At 41.0% G+C, this 25,773-nt stretch overlaps 1 protein-coding gene and 1 long non-coding RNA gene across 3 annotated transcripts; one reads left to right on the top strand and one right to left on the bottom strand.

Moving 5' to 3' along the window:
* Positions 1-5,802: 5,802 nt before the first annotated feature.
* LOC106746424 (proton-coupled amino acid transporter 1) lies at positions 5,803-24,623 on the top strand. 2 transcript variants are annotated; one of them, XM_014623031.1, is made up of 8 exons: positions 5,803-5,915; positions 17,902-17,974; positions 19,076-19,168; positions 19,777-20,134; positions 20,874-21,149; positions 21,276-21,454; positions 22,892-23,061; positions 24,355-24,623. In XM_014623031.1, exons 2-8 carry the CDS (start codon positions 17,913-17,915, stop codon positions 24,594-24,596), a joined length of 1,380 nt encoding a protein of 459 aa, XP_014478517.1. In that variant the 5' UTR covers positions 5,803-5,915; positions 17,902-17,912; the 3' UTR covers positions 24,597-24,623. The 2 variants fall into 2 exon arrangements, with proteins under 2 accessions (XP_014478517.1, XP_014478516.1); XM_014623030.1 differs by lacking the exon at positions 5,803-5,915 and adding an exon at positions 10,888-12,081.
* Positions 24,104-25,763, bottom strand: LOC106746425. The gene is made up of 3 exons (XR_001374600.1): positions 25,692-25,763; positions 24,657-24,759; positions 24,104-24,500 (listed from the first exon to the last, which is right to left on the bottom strand). It is a non-coding gene; the product is annotated as an uncharacterized LOC106746425 (long non-coding RNA).
* Positions 25,764-25,773: the final 10 nt, after the last annotated feature.

The raw sequence follows: 25,773 nt of genomic DNA, 5'->3' as shown, positions 1-25,773 counted from the left end.
CGCGTCTTGGCTTGTCGTGATAATTAAGCAAGCATTTAATGGTCAGGCCGGAGATAATCGGCTGTAAATATACATTCGGCGCTTTCACGCACTCGCGTGTTTCGGACGCGGGACGATTTTTCGAGATAACATAGTAGCGACCAAGGCAACGTTACGCAATGATTCGCACGAGAAATTGCGCCTTCGGATGATCCGAGACATTGTTGTTGTACGATAAGAGCTACACATTCCGTAAAAATAATAACAGATTGCGCACAATGTGATGATGATGTGTTGTTAAATGACGTGCAATTATCAAGATTGATCAAAAGCTCAACGGAAGTTCCGCATTATTTCAGAAGAACGCGCGACTGTCACGTGCAAATGTGTCATTTACGTAAAAAAAACTCGCGTTTTCCTCGAACTTGCTTGAAAATGAAATATTTAGCCGAGGCATGCTTCATGTTTTTCCTTTCGCCTTTTTTACGCTTTCCAGAGAATGCGAGAAACTATCGAGACAGTGGGTTCGTGGCAACATCGTTGAAAAGGTAACAGTTAATACGAAGCCACTCGGGTGAGTCTGTAATCAAATGTGTATAAATACGATATATTATATATAGCTTGGATTCTCTGTAGCAAGAGGATATAAATCAAATTTGCATAAATTTTTCAAGTTTAATCCGTAAGTGGGCGCGTGACTTTTGAGGAATAAAACAACTGCTGTCCACAGCCGAGATTCTCGAGTGTTATTGACTCTACTTCGTCGGATCCGAGAGTGAGTAAATGGAGAGGTAAGTTAACTGAAAACGCCAATGTCGCAGACAAAAATGAAACGGAGAAAGATTCGTTTATTCATGCGTCTGTGGGTAAGTTTGACGCCCACGCGTCCACTAACGGGTTAAAAATTCATATACAAATAATTGTTTTTCGCTCCTTGACGTATAATATCTTCGGCTGGGTCTGCAAGTGTTAGACATATGTTTGTGAATATATTACGTGTACCGACAGACACTCATATTCCATCAATTCTCCTATATCTGTATTAACGGGAAGCGAAATTGTCTAAATTTTCCACAAATTCGAGCCTTTCTTCCACTAATGCCCGGAATGCGCAAGCAAATACCAGAGGACGCGGATAAGCGATGGTTGGAGGAAAGAAATTCGTTCTAACCTTTTCACCCCCTTTGAACAGTTTAGCGGGAAAGCGTTAGTGCCGTTTGAACGGAGCGAAACAGGTTAATAGGTGATTCATCGGTCGTGATCGGCCGACGAGCGTCGCCAGGAATCCGCGTGAGCGGTGCAGATCCGGATTCTTCTCGCATCGATCGAAGAGATCTAACGGTGGCGGAGCTCGCGGAGTCCCAGGCGCGGACTAAACGCGATATGATCGACAAGAGAGACGACGGACAAGGCCTTGTTACGTTAAGACGTTTCGCCGTATCTACGTTCTTCGTCGAATGACGATGACGCGATCTCCCAGGTCCCGGGGAAATCTTTCGGATGACGTCTAAGCTGAGATCCAGCGGGACGATCCCTTCGTCGATCGCCCGGCTGCACCTCTCACCTCGTGCGTCTCGTAACTTCCTTTCCCCTCCTACTATCGCCGATTGGAAGTTTCCTCGAAGTTTACGTCACGAAAATCACCGTAATAGCAACCTCTGCTTTTCTTTATTATACGAGAAGAAAGAATTAACTCCTACGGCTAAAAATTAACTATTCCAACTGAAAACCAGCTGCCCACTGCTGAAGACTAGCTCCCGCTAGTTAAAAACTAGATCTGGTAACTAAATTTCAGTTATATTGTATGGACAGCTAATACCTTTCTCCCATGCGGACTTTCACAGAAATATTTTACGGCAATCTCGAAGAAAAGGGGAAAAAAGAAGGAATATCAGAATTCAGCGTAAGAAACGTCACGATCTCATTCACTTTCATCAAAACAGTTCTGAGGGATTTATGTGAAAAATGCTTATCGGAACATTGTGAAATAAGTTTGATTAACGATTAGATACCGTCTTGGCTTCTGCACAATTGGCACCGGGGATATCTTGGATAAACAAACAGGAAGATCGCACTTATTATTGGCGGTAGAAATCGTTGCAGAGATTTCGTCGCGTTGGCACATCTACTAGAACACGCGATCAGCCTATTCGGCTGTACTCTTCCTGTCGCACGTGATTTACACGACGTCCATCGGCGTCTGTGGCGTCGATATATGCACTTTAATGACCGTTATCGTCTCGTACGTGATAACGCCGAAATAACGGGATAACGATAAGCGGGCAGATAACGGGTGACACCGACGGCTGGGCCGAAATCGTATGTTCGTAATCCGTTTCGAAATTCCTCGAATTTCAAAACAATAACAAAGCGAGGAATTAAGAACAATCTTCATTACTTTACTTTGTATACTTATTATATATATACTTATATGTTATCTTTTTAATCTTATATATTTTTTTTCATTTTAAAAGCTTCACGATGTGTACTGCTTTATTATGTGGAAAGGGATCTCCTGGCTTCTTTCTGAAAAGTCTTAAACAAACAAGAATTTGAGGAAAATCAGGCATCGGTAGCTTCAATTATATTCTGTGGCTTGATACTTCACCGCAAATTCAGGCATGTCGGCCGGAGAAGTTCATGTGTTATCAGATAAAATTTAGTACTTTACAACCGAGAAACATAGGTGTATCAATTTACCATGCCAGTTTTGGCGACTTTCTTCTACATCTTTCTCTCTCTCTCTCTCTCTCTCTCTCTCTCTCTAAATTCTTTTACTTAAATTAATAATTTTATTTTATTTTAAAAAATATATATTTTAAGTTAATTAATAAGTTAGATAAATTGCTTTCGTGAAAAGTTTCGAAATTAAGAGAAAAAATGCATACTTTTTCACTCGAAAACCCCCTTTTTCAGCGTAGAAACATGTATATCAGTACAATATGGTAAATACATCCATGAAATATAATAAGTGAATAAATATTTGTTTATTTCTGAAATATTTCTTCTCTTAATGCGCGTGTCCGTTCGCGTATGCGCTCCTTCGCGCACGGTGACTCGATTGTTTGCTGCCGATGAGGTAATGCATAAACATAGGAGGGAAAGGAAGGTCCAGAGCGCGCATCCGAGCGCAGGTTCTCTCTCAGGTATGCAGGTGCACTGCTCCCGGGTGTTACGCAGGCGCAACGCGCCTGCCCATGCTGGATTTCGCCAAAACGGCGAGGTTCTCTTACCGGAGGCGGCTCCGGAGAGGATTCGAAAGTACGCTCAGCGTGGCTACCAACGTGATCAACATGATCATTTGCTTCGTGCCGACTTTCAGGCCGACGTGATACATGCATAATATGCGCCGTAGCGCCGACATAGTCGTTCCAACAGGTAACGACATACCGCGACTTCTGCACCGGAAACCGGAACAATTAACACGTCCCGTGCCGGACTAATTTGACGTGACTTCTCACGTGACCGGTGGTTCGCGTTTTCTTCTTGCGAAGCAAATTTGATTTGTCGTATAACACGTGTCTCGTGATAATATTTTGCTTCGAAGCCGGAACATCAAACCGGTAACCTGTAAGCTTGTTCTGTAATTGTAACTTTTAATGCCGGCAATGTCGTTATCCTTATGTTGTCGTTACGTTCGCAGCTGCCACGTATTATATCTACGCAACGACAACGTAACGATAACGACGCTGTCGTTAAAAATTACAGAATAGGTCCACCGAACTGAATAAAATCTTCGGTGAACCTTCGTAAACCTTAACGGTGGCGCAAGTGGCATTGAACGGATTAAACGCCGGATGCGTCGTAGTATAGTGCCGATTACGATCTCCGATAAAATTCTCGTTACATCGATAAAATTCCATCGCTCAGAAATTTACCGTCCGATGTCTCGATCGAGAATAAAAATTGTGTAGAAACTGATGAAACAATTTGAAGTCCTGTAGATAATTAAAGTAATTTAGAGCTGAAGTTAATTAAAGTTCACTGCAATCAAGTATTTCTTGTAAATGTTATGTTACGCTTTCATATTGTAATTACAAAAGAGAGATAAGACGATTGCAGGTAATTGATACCGAGAAGTAAATACACCAGTAACCGTATCTTCCTGAACAACGGAGTTTTCATTGTCGTTTCAATAATCGCAGATATATCCGAATCACAGATTGAAAAAACCAGGAAAGACGGTTGAATCGACAAAAATTTCTTTTAGGAACATAGAAAAAGTGTATATAAATGCAATAGTGTGTATAAATGCAATATAAAAAATGTTGTGGATCCAAACTAACACGTGCGTTATGCTTTAAGAAACATGTGAAAAGAACTTTAGCCCAATCACATGCTTATGAAAGTAACAATAACACACGTGGATACGCAATATATCTCTCGGCTCCTTCGACTATAACAAATATCCTAGTAAAACTTGAATCTCGTAAGTTCAATTTACTATCTAATCACTATATAGTAAATTTCTTTCTAAGATTACTAGCTAGTAATGTAATGCTCATTTCTCCTATTGGCAAGATAATGGACAGATAAATAAATCAAGGTAAATAAATTAAAATAAGATAAATAAGATAAGATAAATTAATTAAAATAAGATAAATAAGTAGCTGATGGTCGAACCAAAAGAATCACAGTTACGAGATGAAAAATCGTAATTAGTTCGCCAGACAATAATATAACGCTCTCTTTCCTTTTTTAAGATTTTTATGCAACAAAGTACCCATAATTTGGATCTGCTGAGCCATTTTTAAATGCTAGTGATAGGTATGGAGCGATTAAATTATATACTTTAGAATAAACAGCACCATCTATTTTATTACATTTGATGCGTAACGACTATACACCACCAGTTAAATCAGGGAACAGACTCTAGTGAATTTTAGTAAATAATCAGCTAGTAACGAGCTAGTGTCGAGCTAGAAAATCTAGTTCGGCCTGTATTAATCGACCGGCAGTTTTTGACTCGGGCCGAGTAGTTACATTTCCACTTTCGTATCCGAACGTCATCGAGAACTCGCCGACGCAACAACCAAGTGCATTTCCGAACTATTTGACAATTTCACCCCGCAAATGGTTCGCGTCGCTGTTCATTCGCGGGTATCTCATTATTGTCTTAACATTGAGCGTCGACCGGGCCGATCAGTTGCAATTTATAGCCGGGGAGGTAGCAATTTGGCAGACCGTTCGCAAACACGCGTTTCCGAAGAAACACGGAGTTTTCAATGAAAATCGCATATCATCGCCGTAGAAATAGCAAATAAATCGTTATCGAAGACATTACCATTCATCATCACCGTTCGACAATCGATAAACATTGGCAGAACCGCGCCAACCAACACTATCTGTTTTACGATACAATTACGATGCCGATTACAACGGCCTAATTGTGCGAAATGATGAGAAGCGAGGAGCGAGATGTATTTAACAACGCTCCATTGATCGCGCGAATCCCCGTGCCCGGCGTGCCCAGCCTCGCACATACGCTGCTTGTTTTGTACATATTTGTATATATTTCGTATTCGGTAGTCGCAAAGTAAACGACGCGTGTACACTCGTGACGTTGGTACTTCGGATAAATTCGACGTTAAATATGACGAAAAAAAGCGGAGCGACGAATCAGCGGACCGTGATGGAGGACCGTACGCAGACGGACAGTTGTGCATGCATAATTGAGAGGTGGTCACGTGACCATGCGAACACGAAGGACTCGTGTCTAAATTCCGGCTCGAAACTAGTTCAACGAGAGAACGAGTAGCCGGTCGCATTGTCCCATTGCGTCCTCCCGGCGACGTGGAAGATGCGATTTCACGGCATCTCGTCGTGCCGCTTCTTTCGAAACTTCGCCGTGCGCAGTCCGTTGGACTTGGACCCCGCGCTCGACGACGTAGAACGCGTCGATCAGGCTCGTTATTACGTCGCTCGATTATCTAAAGGTAAACGCAAATGCCCTATATCGTTATTTACACACGATGAGATGAGACAGGCATCTTTCGGAAAATCTCGTTATCAGAGCGGCCCCCGCCCGCCATACTCAAATCGTACGTCGCGTATCTAATTCATTGTTTTTGAGTTTCGTCGAATTATCATCGATTGTTGCTATGCTTCGCATTTCTAAACTCTGACGTAGCTTCGGGAGAAATCTCAACGATTTCAATTGAGTGCAGATTCGCCACCACAATTAATCGGGAAATCTCAGAGAACTCTCTGTCGACGAGGTCCGATTGGACTTTGCCTCGTTGTTTCTTTGTTTCCTCTTTTATCGCGGTTAGAAGCCCGATTGTGTTTGCTATGTTAGAAAAATTCAACTCGAACTGCTTTATCTTATATGTAATTATCGATCGCGTGCAATTGCGATACATTATCGTTATGCGTATCAATCTGGAATATTAGTCCGCGATAATCTCAGCTATCCCCGATATCCGATATCGGGCCGTGTATCTCGCTCGAAACTTGTAGCCGGTTTCATCATTATCATATCTGGTTCTATGTTATAATTTGCAACCGGGCCAAAATAATCAGGAGATAGCAATTTCCCTGTCGGCGCTGTTTACTTTCGGTTTGCGGCCGCGAGGAGCTCGCGATGTCGTCGGATTTATCGGACTGTCGCTGTTCCGAGCCGAGATTTTGGCGAATTTCTGTTAAACCTTTAATTCTCTGCAACAGTTCGAGCTAAGGTAGCAGAGTAAGTTCAATTCTAATAATGTAATGTACTTCCGCGAAGAGGGAAATATCGTTCTTCTGCTAAGAAAAGCGGTTACTTTCTTTCTCTCAACACGTTCCGCGCGTTACGTGTACCGTTTTTGGTGCACGCTGAACTCGATTTTCGCGCCAACTGACACTGTTTCTGTCATTAAGAGATAAAGTGCGGTAAAATCATTTATCTCGTACACTCGTAATCTGTTATCATGTTTGAGGAATACTTAAAACCAGATTCGGACAGATTTCGGTGTATACGATATAATAATGAGCTTTCAGTTCTTATGATTCGATTCGGCGGCACTGTCATTAGTGTTCAATTGTTGTGCTATACAAAATGTTGGAAATTTCCGTACAGAAAATACCAGAGCCAAATGGTTCATAAGATTTTGTAAAGATTGCCCCAACAAACTTATATACAGATTGTTTCAACAAAAATCGTACCAGTCGATTATAAAGGTGAAATATTCCAAAAAGTTATATTCTATCTGTTTCACGAAAGCTATAGCTTCTTTAATATGTTCTACTTTATGTCTACAACATTTTGTACCTGCGGAATTAAAGGTTCAAGAGAGAAGAATTAGTAAGTGCCGGTATCGTCGAAATAGGTTCTTATTAACCTAAGGATCATCTAAGCAGGCGCCGATTTATCGTTAAAAGCTTCGTGGCAGCATTAAACGTTAAAATTTCGACTCGGGACGATCAGACGGCGCGTTTGAGCATGTCGTCATTAGAACGCTGAATATAATCGCCCAGGAAGTCCCGTCCTTGTCCTTCTCGGTTCGCAGCACTCTCGGCCGTCGCCGTGCCCCAAATCGTACCCTTGCTGGGCCGGTTCGCTGCCTTGGGCACGTCCACGATCATGCTGCTGATCCCCATACTAATCGAGACGCTGACCAAGTAGGCGGAAGTCGCGAGGACGTTGCTCGCGAAGAACATCACTATTTCCGTCGTGTGACCGCTGATCTTGGCGCGATTCCCCCACGAGGCGGAAATAATGAGAAACGAGACGGGATCGATCGAAGGCTTCGCGTTGTCTCAGCGACACTACTCGGGAGAATATTCAGATCACTTGTTTCCTCGATCTTCTTAAAATTTCCCAAAGATTTCCGTTCTTCTCTCAAGTGGAAGCTACCGATTCAATATTTCTCGAGAAAACGGTCAGATCGGTCTTCAGATCAGTCGATCCTTCCTTCGACCTCAATTTGATCACGATCACGTTTTTTAGATTACACACACGCGATACACACGGTTACATGTAGTTATGTAGTTATCTTTTATCTGACAAAGTGTCTTATTTAGCATACGTATCAAAACATAAATTATAAATAAGTTGACGCAATTGCGCGATTGTGTTACTCCGTGAGCGATGAAACGTACGATTGTGTTACTCCGCAAATTTTCAAGGCGATAGAGAGTCGATCGTTAAGAAATATAGCGGAGCGAAGTGGGGAGGAGTGTTGATTGATAACCTATTGAGTTACTCAAGTGGTACTCGAGTATTTTCGGAGCAGAATTATGAAAATGTTGTTTCCGTTCTTCCATTGTTACATAACAGGCAACGCGGTGGAAATACTATACGAGTCATTTCGATATTAAGGATGTAAAGAATCGCGCAATAATCGCGCGTGAAAGATGAAGCACCGTTGATGCGGAAGAATATTCGCTTGCGGGCGAAAAAGCGGCGAAAGGACGAAAGGCGCGAGATATATCGATGATGTTCGATCTCGAGCATTCTTATGTCTATTCAGTCATTTCCTGCGCGACTTTGCAAATATTCCAAGATGGATGGAGGAAACCGACCGCAAAATTAACATACTATTATATGTCAGAGTTTTAAAGTCCTGTTGAGGGTGCAAAATTAACATTTATGTACAGCCAGTAACATGTGCGATAAATAGTTAGGCAGCTGTAAAAATTTGACATGTTTATGTCATAATTACATGTACATCTGTAATTTTGTCAGCTGTCTGACTATCTCCCACGCATCTACATAAATCATAGATTCGCTTCCTCATATTTTTTGTGTTTCGTAACATGTGAAAACATGTAAAAAAAAAAAACAGTTGCAACCGTCCTGTGATCGACTGCATATGGATGCGAGCCAGCAATATATTTCTACCGAAATATATATGAGAGAGAGAGAGAGAGAGAGGGAGAGAGATAGTCTTACGAAAATTATTATATATTTCCTTGTAAATAACTATTCTTTAAAATGTTTGGGGATTGACGCTTCTAGAAACTAGGTCCCAAAACCGACATACCTAATGGTACCTTGTAGGAAATTATAAAAAGAAATACAATAAAAGCATTAAAATCACATTATTTTTTACATATTTATTATATATTCTTACATGTTATCTATAATCTTATATTTTTTAACTTGACTTAATTTTACATTGCTATATATTGCTATATTACTCTTTTATCACGTGGGAAGGAATCCTCTGACTTCTCCTTCCCGACCATCGTCAACAGATAAATGAGAAAAATAGGGGAAATCAGTCAAGCCACTCTATAAAATAACATTGTCGAACAAATGATCAGAGTATACTCAGCTTTAGCGCGCGTGAAATCTCCGCGAGCGCGAGGACCTCATCGTTACGATCGGCGATACCGATTTCTGGCAGTCGAATAAAAAGGAAAGTTGCGACATTAGTCTGACATTTATTTGCGTATTTCCCGGCGATTTTCTCGCGCCTAATGTCTGAAATCAGTCACGACCGTTGCACCGTGGGACCCTCAATTTCCGTAAAGATTGGAATGTGACGCTTGCGACATTTCGCACGGGGGGGAAGGGGGACACCTTCAATTTCCCTCGACCGGCGGCTTACATAATCGCGGCACGACGTAGTTGCGCCGCGCTCGACTCGTGAAAACAAGAGCAGCAGCCCCACAATGATCAAGGAACATGCGCCGCCGCGGCGGTGCAGCGATTCCACAGCGGTGGGAGACCTCGTCATGAGCCTTCAAAGCAAGGGAACGAAGCGAGAAAGCAAGAGAGAGAGAGAGAGAGAGAGAGACGGCGAGCGAGCAGGCCTCGTGAACGGAAGAAGACGAGGATATGGTGAAAGGGATCGCTCGAGGTGCGGAGCCGCGAATCGTGCTGATCGCGCAGTCGAATAGCCGACTGCGTCCCTATGTGTACGAAACTTGAGCACGGGCGAATTCGCCGGACAGAGTAGAATCTTGCCTCGCAGGAAGCGCAGGTGTCGGCGAAACTGTCGTGTGACTCGAGCCGCGGGCTCGATACCGCGTTTGCGTTTGCTCGATTGCAACGTTTGAGTGTCCACCGTGTCGGGGATTCATTGCCGCTTCCGGGGCTAATCGGCGCGAATAAACGCGCGAATAATGGGCTAGAGAAGCGGAAGCGCGGCGGGAATGATCGGGTGAAGGGGAATATACGTCGGCGTGCGTGTGAAAGCGGAGAGCAATTCGGCGATCCGGATTTTCGCGCCGCAGGATGCACGGCTGGAAACATCTCCACTTACCGAAAGATCTGTTCGAAACGCTCTCTTCCTCTCACTCTCTCTCTCTCTCTCTCTTTCTCTCTCTCTTACTCGTATGAATTCAGAATCCACTGTAAGCTTGCATTCGAGTGCAACCCTCATTCTTCCGATTTTTCGTGGCGATATTTTTACTATCAGATTTGATATCGTCACTTCTCGTGTGTCTTGAGATTTTGAGGATTCACTCGAAGGAATTTGGAGAGTAGCTTCAATCTTATCATTCCTGCCCGTTACATAATTGCTCGATCTCACGTGAAAATTCACAGGAAGACGCCCAACTGACGCCGGCGATTTGAATTCATTAGGACGGTCTAAGCCACCGTTCCTCTTCAGCTTTGTAGCCGTTTCACGACCCACAAAGGTAGTTACTTGACCAGTGGCAACTTCGATAGAGCGATATTATCGGTCGGTCTGATCGCGAGGGATAGTTCTCCGTATCTCCGATATTGATAATTGAATTAATCGAAATTATACAATCAGTTTCTGTAACAAATCATTAATCGTGCTCGCTCCGAGGTAGCCGTCCAATCGAGCGTGTTGCCGCCACTATCTACTCCTTCCCTCCTCCTTCCCCTCTCTCTCTCTCTCTCTCTCTCCCTCTGCTACGGTGTGCTTGCACGCGCGAGGAAGCTACTTCTCTGCTCGGTAGTCACTCACGTGTATTGACTGTCCGTATATATACCTGGCTAACGCCGAAGGAACTTGCCCAGTCGTGTGCCGCCTGTCGTCGTTCCACGTTAATTTCGTTGCCTCTCGTCCCGTTATCCGCTGTCTTCCCTTTCCCTTCCCCTGCTCATTCACATGCTGTGTTCCAATAAGATTGTCGAGGGTGTGTACACGTCAAGAAGAGGACTCGAGACGACGGCGGCAGGAAAAGCAACAAGCGCCTCCTCCCCCGAAAAATCCACGAGGGTTGGGAGGAAAATTCAACCTCAAGAACAACGCGTCTCAGCGACAACACAAGAGAGTTCCCAACGTCGGGATTCACCGTCTTGCAACCGAAAGAGGGAAGTTATCCGAAATCGGGATTTCTGATACAGCAATCGCAAGTTGACAAAAGAGATACGCGAGATTAGAATCATAAGGTTCGTCGACTGAAGTGTCGTAACGGCGGCGGCGAAACGTGGCTTCGTCGATAGGAGTGATTCCCGTGACCAACACCCGTCGAGAAAAGAAGTAGATCAGAGCGACTCGTCGCCGAACTCGAGATTTTTTCACGGTGCAGGTTGGAGAGGCCTGCTTTCCACCGTCGTCCCGCCGAAGTGAAATCCACCCGACAATTGATCGGCTCGATCTTCCGGATCCGGACCGTCTTCTCGAACAGCGATTTGCGCGACGTTAATCCGCGAGGTCGATAAGGCTGGTGAAATTTTAATCGAGGGATATCATCACCGGTCATCGTTCCGCCTTTGTCACGAGTTGCCGCGCGATCCGTCAGGTAGTTGAGGCCCGATTTTCACCGGGGGGATTACGGAAATGATGTTTGGCGAAGTATGCAACTGATTGTTTTATAATCCGCCGAGATATCGCCGTTATCTCACCCTAATATAAATGTAGCCTTTGGGAAGAAGGCAAGTTACGAGGATCAGGACTTGCGCGCGCGCATCGCACCAGCACGTGTGCTGCTCCAGCATTTTGCACTTCGCTAGAACTGTGGGAGGGAGACGAGAGGGAAGGATTTGGAACGGACGAAAAGTGAAGTTGAACGAGAGGATACGAGATTCGCATCTACTGAGAGATAGAGAGAGAAAGAGAGAAAGAGAGAGAGAGGAGGAGGAGAGACGATGTAAATCGAGAGTACCAGGTGTTCTTCTCCGGTGTCGTTGAAAAGAAAATACTCAGGTCTCGTAGATCGAGCCTGTCCCCCTGCGTTCACGTCGTAGAACAGAAAAATGTAAGTATAAATTAATTATATGTAATTTATCGTACCTTTCTGACGAATTTACTCCGGAACGTATTATTTCTGATACTGAAGCTTGTTACTTAACGCGTTTCGCGAGCATTCAAGGCCTCGCCGAAGCTCCTAACGTCTGTTTAGCGAAGAGTGCCTCTATCTTGACAACGTCGTTACGTGTACATTATCGATAAGTTATCAGCACATTAGCAATGAACAAAAGAAGTTGACGTCAGCTTCGCGAATGCAAAATTTAAAAATTGTTCGTTCATATAATTAGGCGACGGAACAACAAGTGGAAATCCAATTCGCCGATTGTTTTATTATTTAAGTCGTGATTTAGTAAAATCTAACAATTTACTTCTTGACAGATCTGAACGCCAATAAATTCGCTTGAATTTAATTGAATAGAAATCAACTTCGTTCCTTTATCAAAGAGTTATGTGTCGATTTAAGCGTCGCAAAAGAGAAGGGAGAAACGTTCCGTTTGGATACCACTGACTCGAAAACTGACTCTTCGGCTGAAAATCGACTCTGAATTCAGCGAAAAGTTTGTCGTTTAAAATTATTCGAAATTCGACGCGACTCGAAGTTACAGCAGCATACATCGTAAATCATATTGCTACTTATATGACATTTGCGCAAACATCCGTGAATAACGTGCTGTTTACCGGAAGATTAAACGGCATGCACCGGTTAAGTGCAATTAATCCTTCCGGGAGTACGCCGTCTCCGTATCGCGATAGGATAAGAAGGATCAGAAAGATTTGTGGATTTACAGCACACAAGAGAATCTCTTTGCGATAATATTTTCTCTCGGCTGCCAATGAGAGATTAATGAGCGACTTAAACGTGATCTGGCTCGAAGCTCGCGGGCACGCTTTTGCACTAATGTAAATTGATGAATCGTTGATCCGATAAAAATATCTGACGAGTCTAAGATAATTGCGAATGCGAGTGTGTAAACTTGTAAACATTGCCATTGGACTTATCAAACATCAAATATCAGCTGTCGACTCAGAAGCCGTTCTTTGTATTCGATACAGATACATCGAGATCTCCTGAGGTGCTACGCGACTTGAGAGATATTTTTCCTCGTGCGTTATGTCATATATACAATGTAGATATTGATGGATTACGTCAGCTTACATGGATTTGTTTGAAGTTGTACTACGAGTCATAATCGTAATTGCGCTGAAACATAAAAATGCATATTTGCGCTGAAACATAAAAATTTGAGGTTGCACTACGAGACACAATCGTATTTTGCGCTGAAACATAAAAATAATACGAACATACCGAGAGAAGTCCACCAGGTCGAACGAACGTTGAATTCAATTCGTTCAGTCTCGTGCCCTCGGATACACTTGATGGAAATTTGCGACATTATCGGCGGTTTCTTTGTGTAATTAGTCCTAAACTGTGAAAGTTAGAAAGTCTCGGCTTTCAGGCGACTTGACTCTCTTTGCTGGTAAAAATAATATATTTTACAATATTGGGACGCAACACGTGGAATGATAAATTTTTGTTACAAGTGCGCTGTTGAAACGATAATTCTTAATTGAGTTATTTTTACTTAATCTTTTATTTAGTTAATATCGACGGTTAGTGTCGATGGTTAATATCGAGCGCAACTTTTAGAATATGACTATTTATTTATGACAGATTAATGTAAAAAGAAATGGAAGATAACTGGGATTGAAAGATTGCGGTCTGCTTTACAAAAATGCAGATATCATTTAATACCTTCTTTTACGAAGTCGCTCGCAACAAGATTTATATTTCCTTCAACTCGAACTTTGATTTAATATTTATCGGCACGATTTCTGTGAATCAATCTATCTTGCTAGAGAACTTTCATTCGCCGATTGATTTACGAATCGTGATGATACGCAGTCATGCTTAACAAAATTCACTCACGTTTTTCTACTTTATTTCTTAGAACAACGGAGCGCGCAGATAAAGAAACACGCGAAATTAATTTACCTCTGTGAACAATGTCGTCTTTCTTTCCTTTCTCTTATCGCTAATACTTGAGTAAATTGCAATATATTTTCAAGCGGAGCCGCAGTTCCTTGGCTAATTTTCTAATAACCTTCGAATACCGAGGAAGATCGCACGTAAGTTTGTGTACGCGTACTTATGGGTAAAGATACATTTTTGTGATTAATTATCATGGATTATAATATTAAGAGAATACTGAATCTTTAACCATGCGAAAAAATTATGATGCAGTAAACCATTGTTATAAATTACTCGACAAATATACAATAGATAAATTTACGTTTCAGTTTTAGTAGTTTATTTATGGTTTTAAGAAAAAAATGAGATATTCAAGCTTGTAGAAAGCTTGTTTATTATGAAATATACGCGATGGAAAAAGTATTCTTTTTTTAGTTTTACTATGATTTTGTGCATACCTATCATAAAATTCTGTAAAGCTGCGAGCGTTATACAATATTCTCTTCCTGAATAAATTCTTTATCAATCAAACCTCTGAAACAGAAGAAATAACATTGATTGAAAAACTGGCATTTCAAAAGCCACGTTTCTGCGAAATTTTTCGACTTTCTGCCCATTTTTTAAAGTAAATGCAATTTTTTAGTATCTTTTAGGTTTGGTTTATAGAAAATCTAATTAGAAATATTTCAGAAAAAAGATTGTTCTGATCTCTTTTTGTCTTTGAGAAATCGTAGGAAAACCGAAGAGAAACATAGTCTCGAGAAAAACGTATTCAAGGTTTTACAACAGATTTTCAATGTAATACATTGTGTTTATCCACTTCAAAACTGACTATAGAATGTGGTGTTCAGAAATCCTGCAATATCAGATAGATGCTCATTATCTGTTGACAGAGAAATCAATCTTCTTCCACAAGAACTCACGTACGTTGCTTGCCACACGCAGCGTGCCTGGTTTAATTCTTCGCACATATTAACGACTCTTTCACTCGAATCGGCATTTAAATTATTTAAGACGTATAAATATCTCTTATATCCGTCATTAAACATCGCTGCATTTAAATATACAACTATTCGCACAATTTCTAGCCCAGAAGATTTATGTTTCAGAAGCAATTTTCATACTAATGAATAGAAACTTTCATTCGCATTCTATGTAAAATTTCCCAAACATCTCCCAAGAAGCTCGACATATTGCAATATAGAATGCTAGTGTGGTGAAATTTCTGTTTTATGAAATATATCAAAAAATTCGAGTGCACGCCTCTTTCGTTTCTGCCGAAATCATAATTTTCAATACTGAAAAAAATTCAATAAACGGCAAAACACTGCTAGAAAATGGCCCTGTGAAAAATCATTAAGATTCAAAGGCCGACTTTTTCGTCATTTCGGAGGTCCGATGTTTCTTACTCAAATCTTCCGGTGATACTCGGTCGAGGTCTAATTCCACCTCCGTAAATTACCGACCTCGGTTACAGGCAGAGATTCTACCTGATATATTCGCTTCTCGGTATCGTCCTTTACAGTCTCATCGCGTCGGAATATTTATGAGTCTCGCAGTCTCAGCTGCGTGGGTCTCGTCCGCGACGCTGAGGTCTCTCTCGCATATGCACCGCGTATCCCCTCGAACAATCAAGGATCCTCCGTGGATCCGTAATTATATATTCAAATCCACTTGTCGCTCGAGTACAGCGAGAAAGACCGCGGCAGGTGGGCTCGCTCGTGTGTAACACGACGGGACATTTTAACCTACCGCTTTTACGTAAAATGGCGAAAGCAGATCAAGAATCGCTCGCTATGGCCGGCTGCAATCTTGACGGCAACGGCTCTCTCTTGCACAACTCCGTCTGTCTGTGATTTTTTTATTTGCCATTAATTTCCCGAGCGAATCTCGGTGAATTTCACCGAGTCGGGCCGTAATACGTGAAAAATATTCGTCATCGCCGGGACAAACAGCGTATTATCGCGCTTCATCGACGTATAAGGGAGAAACTTTGGTGGAAATTGGTCAAGGTGAGGAAGACGTCGCGTAAAACACTCGCACTTTTATCGGGATTGTGGGCATGTGTGTACGGTCGTATCTCTGGGTATTTTTCGCGGAGATCGGCTACTTCTGCCGATAATTTTCTGCAAACTCTCGTCAAACGGTGGCAATTTGTTCGCACCATTTTTCTCGCACTCGCACTCGTGGTTTTATTATTCTCGATGCTTTTTTCTGTATCTCGGCAGATTCGATAAAACTGATAACCAGTGGCAAGTGGGCTTGAGCTGTGCAACGAGTTACACCTCTGCAAATCGTGCAACACGTTCACTGATCGGATAAAGTCCAGACGTGTAGATATGCAATCTCCTCATCCGCGTTCTTCGAAACGGAGCTTGTCGCTCATATATTATTATTTTACGCAGGTGTTAAAAATGATGGACATTTTACTTTAACGGACGCTTCACTTTGGCAAGGATGGTTTAAGATTTTATTGCTTATAGGTACATTCAGCGAAGCTAATCTTATCGAGAAATAACTTTACCGAGATTCGCATCATCCTCTTCAGCTCACGTTTTTTTGCCTTCATGTCAAAGCAAGGAAGTAACTATCAGCCGAATGGGAATTAATGTATTAGTCACTTTGACTTTAATCGATCAATTTTTCCTCCACAAACGTCGATTCGCGCACCTTATCAGTTGTTTCTTTCTTTTTTATGACGTTACTACAAGAATGTATTCGCGGAAACAATTATTTAAATTAGCATAATGCGATAACACGGCCGATACTGTTGCAAAATAGCAATTTAACGTTGCGCTGGACGACATTCATAATAGCTAATGCTCTTTCGTTACTTTCGATGCACGAAATCTTAGTGAAATATTAGACCGATTCGTATTGGTACAAAAAATCGCGATCAATCATCAGTAATTGCTGGAGGTTCGGCGGAACGAAACGCTTTATACGCGATCCGTGACTCGATGCTTCGATTAGTGTATTCTTTTGATCTTGCCAAGTTCTCTTGTCAAATAGCGTCAATTAGCGTTTGTTCGGTAATTGATTGTTTGTCGCTTTATATTTGCGATGATATAATCGCAATAGCGAAGAAATCTTTCCCTTTTAAATACATGGAAAATAAAAATTAGTAGCAATTCAAGACTTATGTTCTCATATTAAGTAAGAATATATAATCTTATATGAAGATAAAACTTGGTTACATATGAAGAAATTCTATATAGTTGCAGCAAAAATATCATATTCTTGTTATTCAGAAATAATTTTCATGAATCGAGAGGTGTAAATATTGGATAGAAAGAACGACAAATATTTAAAAATTAACATTTTGATCATTGATACCAAACTATGTCGAAACATAAACATTTCCATCAAATGTGTCACGCAAAGTGAATAACCACGTATATCCATATTTTTTTATTAATTGCTGAACGGCCAATATAATTCTTAGTTTGAAGGTATCATTCTTTCTATCCAATATATATTTATATATTGGAAGAAAAGAAAAGCATATAGAAAAAAAATATATAAAAAGTAAGGATATATACTTGTTCCTAACTTTGTTTTTCAATGAAGCTGAGACATGATATTAGAAAAACATGAATATTTCTAATGATGTACGCGATGATGCTTTCCAAATTATCGCGGAGTGTAAAACAAAAAATATAACTTTCAGAGTTTATTTATCTTATTCATTCTCCGTTAGGCGAGTTTCAGTCCATTCCTCTAACTGTGTAACGATTGTTCAACGCGTTAATAATAATTAACACAACAATATTCCTGTATTACGATTTAATTATTATCAAGGTATAATTTCTCAATAGTATTTAATGTAAAATTCTTACTTTGTTTCCTTTTCTACAGTAGAACTAGCCATGGGTCGAATGGAGAACGAGCAGTCGGCCACCGACAATCCCATGAAGGAATTCAGCAGCAGGTATACTTTCGCCATATGTGCAATATCCGGAGTTTTATCGCACGACGACCCAGAAACGAAAGTACACAAACATTGGAATACGAATTTCGTTGGCCGTCTCGCGTGAAAAATTTCCGTTTATATCAGCAACGCGCAATGACGTCGCCAAAATCATTCAGATCTCGATCGATATCAACGATTAATACCGACGAGATCGACAAAGACCTTTTAATGGACTGCGTCATCATTCGTGATGGGCGTCGAACATGCCTGAGATAACGCGTCAAATAATCGTTTTGTATACACATCGTCTGCAAAAATAATCTTTCTTGATTGAAGACTGATCACGAATGATAGGAATGGAATGCGATTATGTCGCGTTCGCGTGGAGAACGTTGTGTAAGTGGGTTTTCCCTTCAACATTCTCCACAGAATGTCTTGATTTTCGTCCGCATTGTTGCTAAACATCACGAGTTACGCAACGAATTATATTATCAACCGTGATATGAGCCGTTTGTTTTCTATCAAATAATCATTTTATATCCAATGTTATTTTCCGCATGTATTCTACGCACAACAATTAGGGAAGTATTTGACACCTTCTTAAAAAATACGCAAGATTCAAGTAGCTGTAACTTCCTTAAAAGGTTATCGAAATTCAAATCTAAAGTTTCAAAGCTTGAAGTCTGTATTTTTCAATAACCTCTATCGTCTTTTATTTCTTCTAATTTTGGTAATGTTTACACACCAAAAACGACGCATAAGATTCGGTGGAAGTGCAAAAATTTAGTTCAACGAGATAAAATTAATTTTGCAGATTGTCACACGAAAAAGTGTTCGGTTGAATTTTCTTGACGATGAACGAACTAAACGCATTTTACTTGAGGGAAGCAGAATCTCCGGGTTTTACGAATCAAATTCGCTTCTTATAACAAGAAATTATGTTTTCTTCAACCGAAATATGTTTGCTTTGCTTGTCATCGTCGGATAAATTTAGTCAAGTTATTTTTCCGCGCAACTTTTCAGTGTCTTCGTAATTTTACGTGTACGACGTTATGCTTCTTTGCAATAACTCTGATATAAACTTTTATGTGTTATCTCATATAATTCATTTATTTTCAGTACGAAGATAGCTCCGACAGTGATCGGCGAATATCGGGAAAAAGATGAATTGTACGACCCCTTTGAGCATCGTGACAAACGAAATACGACCTCGTAAGTTGTTTTATCACCGAATTATCACCGCTGGTATTGATAAACATATTTTACATGTATTTTCTATGCTCTTACGATAAACAAATACGATCCCAGACGTATGCAGGAAAAAAATTAGTATCAGAACTCATATTCTCATACATAAACAAAAACATGTGATTTTATGTAAAAACTACTTATATAAAAAAAATTCTATGTAGTTCTACTAAAAATGTTAAATTCCTTTTATTAGAATAATTCTTATGAAACAAGGACAAAATATTAGATATAGAAAGAACAATATCTTCAAACTGATATGATTCGTAGTTTAAATATATAGTTTTTAACATTTAATATTTTCTCTCTCGATCCATGAGAATTATTCTATTTCTTATCTTCATATATAAAATTATAATCCTTTTCTACATTCTTTCTATTTTTACGAAAATATATATCTCGATATTATTTTTTTCCGTGTACGCTCTCTCTCACTTTCTCTCGTTATACCTTTACAATCCGCATTCTATCGGCGGTATGTTTCAAATTTTCTAAATAACACCGTCGACTATAGATCTTACGTCTGCAAATCGACATAACGTCGTGACGTCGCATCCCACGTCATGTTTCAGGGATTTTGGTGCCCTGGCGCATCTCCTGAAATCCTCACTAGGAACCGGCATCCTAGCCATGCCGAACGCGATTAAGAACGGCGGGCTACTGTTCGGCGGGATCGGCACGATCATAATCAGCTTCATATGCGCCCATTGCGTACACATTCTGGTGCGTACGTCCCACATACTCTGCCGGCGCACCAAGACGCCGAAGATGAATTACGCCGAGACCGCGTACGCGGCTTTCCTCTGTGGACCCGTGCCGGTCAGGCCGTGGGCTAACGCCAGCAAAATATTCGTCTACGCGGCATTGTGCGCGACGTACATAGGCGGCGCGTGTGTCTATGTCGTGTTCATCGCCGAGTCCATTCAACAGGTACGCCTTGCATTATTCATCACCACGATATTATCCTTATTGAGACGCCGTGGGCGCACAATGAGCACATATCGGTACACTTTTATCTCGCTCACGGCTGCGACCTTTTCAACAAGGTCTTTCCTGCAAAACGTATAACGAAATTTCCCCTCTATTTTAGGAAGTTACTTATTACGCAAGAGAAGTTTAAAAAAAAAGTCCAGAAGCACTCGATTACCGATTGGAAAAATTTACAACTCGTTGCACAAGTAGAGTACATGTTGAAAATTCTTCTTGTGTGTGCAGTTGATATTAGAAACCTGGGAAGTCCGAAATGGTAGCCGACTTTTCGGTCGTCCTGCATTACCTTCGCCCCGTTTGACGCCTTCATTCCGTTATTTGTAGATGGCGATATTAATTATCAGATCAACGTATAATGAAAATGACTGAATGAAAAACACTGATATAGACAGAAATCTAAGAGATAAACTGCCAAGGAGGGCGTCAAATATCTTGAACAATGCATTGTCCTGGGAGAAATAAGGCGAGAGAGAGAGAAAGAGAGAGAGAGAAATATTGCCGATATCGGGGATATCGTCTCTCCGATAACTTGTTTTCCGATAACTTTCTTTATTGGAGGGGAGTGCGCGGCTCTCGCCTTGTCCTCCCTTCGAATCCGTGCCGCGACGTTGCCCCGAGCCCTTCCATAAGACACAACCGGGTCCTCTTAGTCACCTTGTGTGACGTTTTCTCCCTTCAGGTCGCGAATTACTACACCAGCTCCGTGGTGGACATACGTATGTACATCCTCGCGCTAATCCCGGCACTGGTGTTGCTGGGTCAAGTGCGAAATCTCAAGTACATGGTGCCGTTCTCGATGCTGGCGAACATCTGCATGATGACCGGCTTCGCCATCACGCTCTACTATGTCTTCAGCAACATCCAGCCGATCTCCAGCGTCAAGATGTTCTCTTCGGTGGAGCAACTGCCCCGTTTCTTCGCGACTGTGATATTCGCCATCGAAGGTATCGGCGTTGTAAGTTCCACGTTGCCAATGTACTCGCGTTCTGCTCCCTTTCCCTTCTGATTTTCTCCTTCCCCTCATCCTCGTCCTCGCGTTATCAAAGTTACTCAAGCGACCTGATCACGACCGTGATCGCAGGTGATGCCCGTGGAGAACAACATGCAGAAACCGCAGCACTTCCTGGGTTGCCCTAGCGTGCTCAACATTACGATGACCATAGTGGGGTCTCTGTACACCATACTGGGAGTATTCGGTTACCTCAGCTACGGTGAGAAACTCAGAGGCAGCGTCACGCTGAACTTATCCGTAGAGGAGCCGTAAGTAGATCGTTCCACCTTTGTCCCTCTCGTACATTTTTTGGGTCTTCTTGGATATACACTTGCTTTCAATTCACGGTTTGAAGACTTTCTTCTCGATACAGTTTGGGATGCTACCGATGGTCCAACGGGAGAACTCGTGTCCGATTAATTCCCAGAAGTTAGTTGAGTTGAACCATCGGCTACGTTCCAAACTATACCGAAGTAATAAAATACAAGCCTTAATGAAACCGAATATACACCGGTATAATATCTAATGGCACAATAGTAGTAACTAGAATTTTTTAGTCACTCTCATCGTGTCAACATATTCGTGCGTCACAAGTGTTGATTATTCAATAAAATTACGACAACAATGCCTCGACTATTATTCACAAGTCGTGGAATTCATAAAACGTAAAATAAAACGTAAAATCATGCGTAGGACAAATAATAGAGGAAAAGCACCAAAACTGACATAAATAAACCGACGTACTCATATTTCTTGGCTGTAAAGTACTAAACTCGGTCGAACTTCGTCTACCATGTACAGTAGGAACAATTGGAGTTTAAGTAACAGTATCTGTTTGCAAACACGTGCGAATGTGTTATTAGCGTCGTTTGATTTTTCATCGTACTGAAGTTTTCTTCTTGTGAAAGTGAAAGTAACAAAGCAATGGTAAGTAATTTATTTAACAATGCTATTTTATAGTGTAAGTTTTGAACTTTTTTAAATCACTTCGGATCTCGCGCCAATCTCTATCCTCTATCATTGAACTACGCAAGAAAAGTTAGGGTTAGGTTGTTTTCTGTAAACCGACATACCCGAATTTATTGATCTGTCAACCGATACACCTGAACTTTGCCATGAAATATCATTTCACAGAATGCAGTTGAATCTGCCAGTAACTGACTTTTCCCCCGTTTCTCTTGTTTATTTGTTTCAGGTGGTCAGAAAGAAGTGATCTTTTTCCACACAATAAAAAAGAACAATATACGTCGTGAAATTTTTAAAATTGTTAAAAATATGTAAGATTGAAAATAACAAGATATAAAATAAATACATCATGAGTATGTCAGTTTTGGGGCCTAATTTCTAGAAACGTCAATTATCAAACATCTTAACAATTAGTTATTTGCAAGGAAATATGTAATAACTTTCATGAGGTTGTAATATATTTTGGTAAAGAAAGGTTTGCGTCCATGCATATAAATATTGATTTTACACTTTCAACAAGATTTCAAAGCCCAAAAACACAATGTTGGTTTTAGCGCTTCTCTTCTAACATGTGACGTATCACTTCGTCCGATAATTGCGATACACAAGTATGTAGATACGATATGCTTGTGATCGGAAAATCCTGGTGACTCCGATGATTAGTAAATGTTAAGATTATCGTGCCAATTTATGTATACGTCGATCATTACGTGGAAAATTAACGGAAAACGATGTTTCAGTCTGGGCCTGTCGGTGAAGATTCTCATCGCCCTGGCCGTTCTTTTCACTTACGGGCTACAGTTCTTCGTATCGCTCGAGATCATGTGGAACGCCATAAAGCCACTGATCTCTCACAAATACCAAGCAATGGGCGAGACATTAATGAGGATATCAATGGTCATGTTAACAGGTAAAACACCCTCTCATCTATATGTACGAAAGCGGCCCAGGTAGCAGAAGACTTCTAAAGACTTAAAAACTCCTAAAAGAGACGTGAAAAAGAAGGAAACGTTTTTGAAATATGTTTGAGATACTTTTAAGACGTCTTTTAGAAGTTTCCACTACCTGGGATTATTCCCCGCAATATTGATCGAACTAGAGCAGCGTACGCGTCATACCTTGCATGCTTAGCAAAAGCTGCTTTCTTACCGCCTTTTTCGGTTGCGTATTTTAACGTGACCTTTAGATTCAGCTCCTCTCTCTATCTGCGCGTACGACAGTAACGGAAGTTGCGGGGTTCTTTCGTAGCAGTGGGTCTTTCTTTCTTTTTTCTTCCTATTAACGTTACGCGGACGGTATCGCGAATGAGCGCGCGTTCTTCAGACGGAGAAACCGCTATTAAACGATGATGATGAATCACGCGCTGGTAAGAGGTCGGTCGGAGACCCGACGCGAGCCGATTGAACGGTGTCACCCACTTACTCCACGGGCGATGCGCCTTTTTATTATCGAATGCACACCGAGAAAGAAAGGAATTGCCTGACGTATCTGCTCGGGTCAGTTCTTTCGCTCGGTGCAATGGTTACGGCCCAGTTAGAACCGCATCCGATTCAATTTCTAGTCGTTACTTCACTCGCATGAACTTACGGACGCAAACATCCGTAATTACGCGTTGCTTTGTTGTTTGAAGACGCGTGTATATCGCAACGAACGAGAATCGTCGAGCTCTCGTAAGTGCAGCAGTGAAATTTTCTTCCTTAAGGTTATATTGCAAAATTTTTCCCGCTTCGTGTTCGCTTCACGTCCCTCCTTCCTTTTTCTCTGTCGCGACTATCGTTTCCCGCTCGCAGCGTTGGGTAAAATAACAAGCTATTCAGTTAAAAGTTAAGTTAAAAAGTCATAAAAAGTTCGTAACTTTTTATTTGACTTGGTTAATTTTTAATTTCAGGTTAGCTTTTAACTAAGAACTTAATTTAAGACGCATTAACTTGATCTTATTAACTTAATTTATTCGTGAGGTGAAATAAAATCCATCAAATATTAAAATCATTGATCGTGGCTTTGCGTAATTAATTTTTAACTTCGACGAGGTAATTTAATTCAACTTAACTTTCAATTAAGTCAGTTTCAATTTCGGTAAATTTTAACTCAACTGAATTAATTTTATGGACCATTAACTTTTAAAACTTAATTAGAAATAAAAATTAATTCAGCCCTGCCCGTTCGGGGTCGGAGAATAACGTACTGCTGTGTCCTTTTGCAGTGGGCGTAGCATCGGCGGTACCCAAATTGGACCCGTTCATCTCTCTAGTCGGCGCAATATTCTTCTCCGTCCTAGGCATCAGTATTCCAGCCGCTGTCGAGACCGTTTCGTGCTGGGAGAGCCATTTGGGCACGTTCAAGTGGCGACTATGGAAAAACGGTTTGCTAATATTATTCTCGTTATTAGCGATGATATTCGGCACGTGGGTCTCAATATTAGATATAATAGATCTTTATAAGTGAGATAATATAAATAATTGTTTAGTATTTCATCGGTGTTTTTATTCAACCACCATCACTTACACACACATACAGAGAGAGAGGAGACTTTGCTCCGGTCACTTCGGATGGAATATCGGCAAATGAGTCGAAACATTTAATGAAGCAATTAGCCTGAAACAGTGTCCTAAATAATGCACAAATTAATTATGCGATGTTTTTCCACTGTTGCGTTGTGTCGATTGATGATAACTGACTTTTTTATTTGTAATTTGTTCTCCGTGCAGGAGAATCGTAACCAGAACAACAGATCCCGATTATACCGCCGGAACTTAATATAAGAAATGTAACAATTACATTAATTAATCGCTGAGCCTGATACGCATGTGCCATAAAATGCAATTCTACCAGTTTGGTCTGCAATATGTACAGAGTGTATCAGAACTCATGCTCATCTTCTGTTGGCTGCATAAATTGAAGATTTTAATATAAAAGAAGAAAAAATAGGCGGTAGTGTGAAGAATCCGTTAGTTTCATGTTATATACAATTTCGAATTTAGAGCTCTTACGCGAATCGCAAATTCATATTAACGGAAAACGATAGTCGCTGAGGTGCGTAAGTGAATCGGCGGGGAAGTGGATCGACCTTTATATTGAATCGGGCTCCTTTGTAATCATCAATCGACGATCCTGTCACTTCGTAAATGAACAGGTACGAAGAGTTTCTCGTCCGGATTCAGAACACGCGCGTCGTATAATAAGTCAAAATGGCCGTGCAGGAAATGCGACTCGGAGGAAGCTTATCAGGCCATCTTATTTACGACAACCCTGCCCGTTAAATTATCGATTGTCCGGTTTAGTTAAATCACTTATTAACATCGTTAGGTTTTTTTCTTATTTGTTAGATATTTGGGAAATCCATCAGAAGTCTGCTCGTAAACGTGTTAACAATATCTTTATGTTGGCGAATGTTCTTAGGAAATATTTTACTCTTTTTGTAACTACCGAACAATAACACATGTTTTCCTTGAGTTCATATATATATATATATATATATATATAATAAGGGAAATTTTCTTATACGTCAAATTCCATAAGGCCAATGAACTTTAGTATTACCTCATCGGTGCGTGACGCTAGAAGTTGGATGTAATCTAATTTCTTTGACACGAAGCGTCAATGTGATGTCACGTAACTACGC

This window comes from Dinoponera quadriceps, unplaced genomic scaffold (genome assembly GCF_001313825.1).
Source record: "Dinoponera quadriceps isolate SergipeBrazil2010 unplaced genomic scaffold, ASM131382v1 scaffold566, whole genome shotgun sequence".
In the NCBI taxonomy this organism is placed as follows: domain Eukaryota; kingdom Metazoa; phylum Arthropoda; class Insecta; order Hymenoptera; family Formicidae; genus Dinoponera; species Dinoponera quadriceps.
The sequence above is the reverse complement of the archived record's forward strand: the minus strand, read 5'-3'. Positions and strand labels throughout refer to the sequence as shown.

Coding starts and splice junctions, on each gene's coding strand:
- LOC106746424 (XM_014623031.1), top strand. CDS start 17,913: ATGGGTCGAATGGAGAACGAGCAGTCGGCCACCGACAATCCCATGAAG. Junction 21,150..21,275: donor CCATCGAAGGTATCGGCGTT/GTAAGTTCCACG, acceptor CCGTGATCGCAG/GTGATGCCCGTGGAGAACAA. Junction 23,062..24,354: donor ATCAATGGTCATGTTAACAG/GTAAAACACCCT, acceptor GTCCTTTTGCAG/TGGGCGTAGCATCGGCGGTA.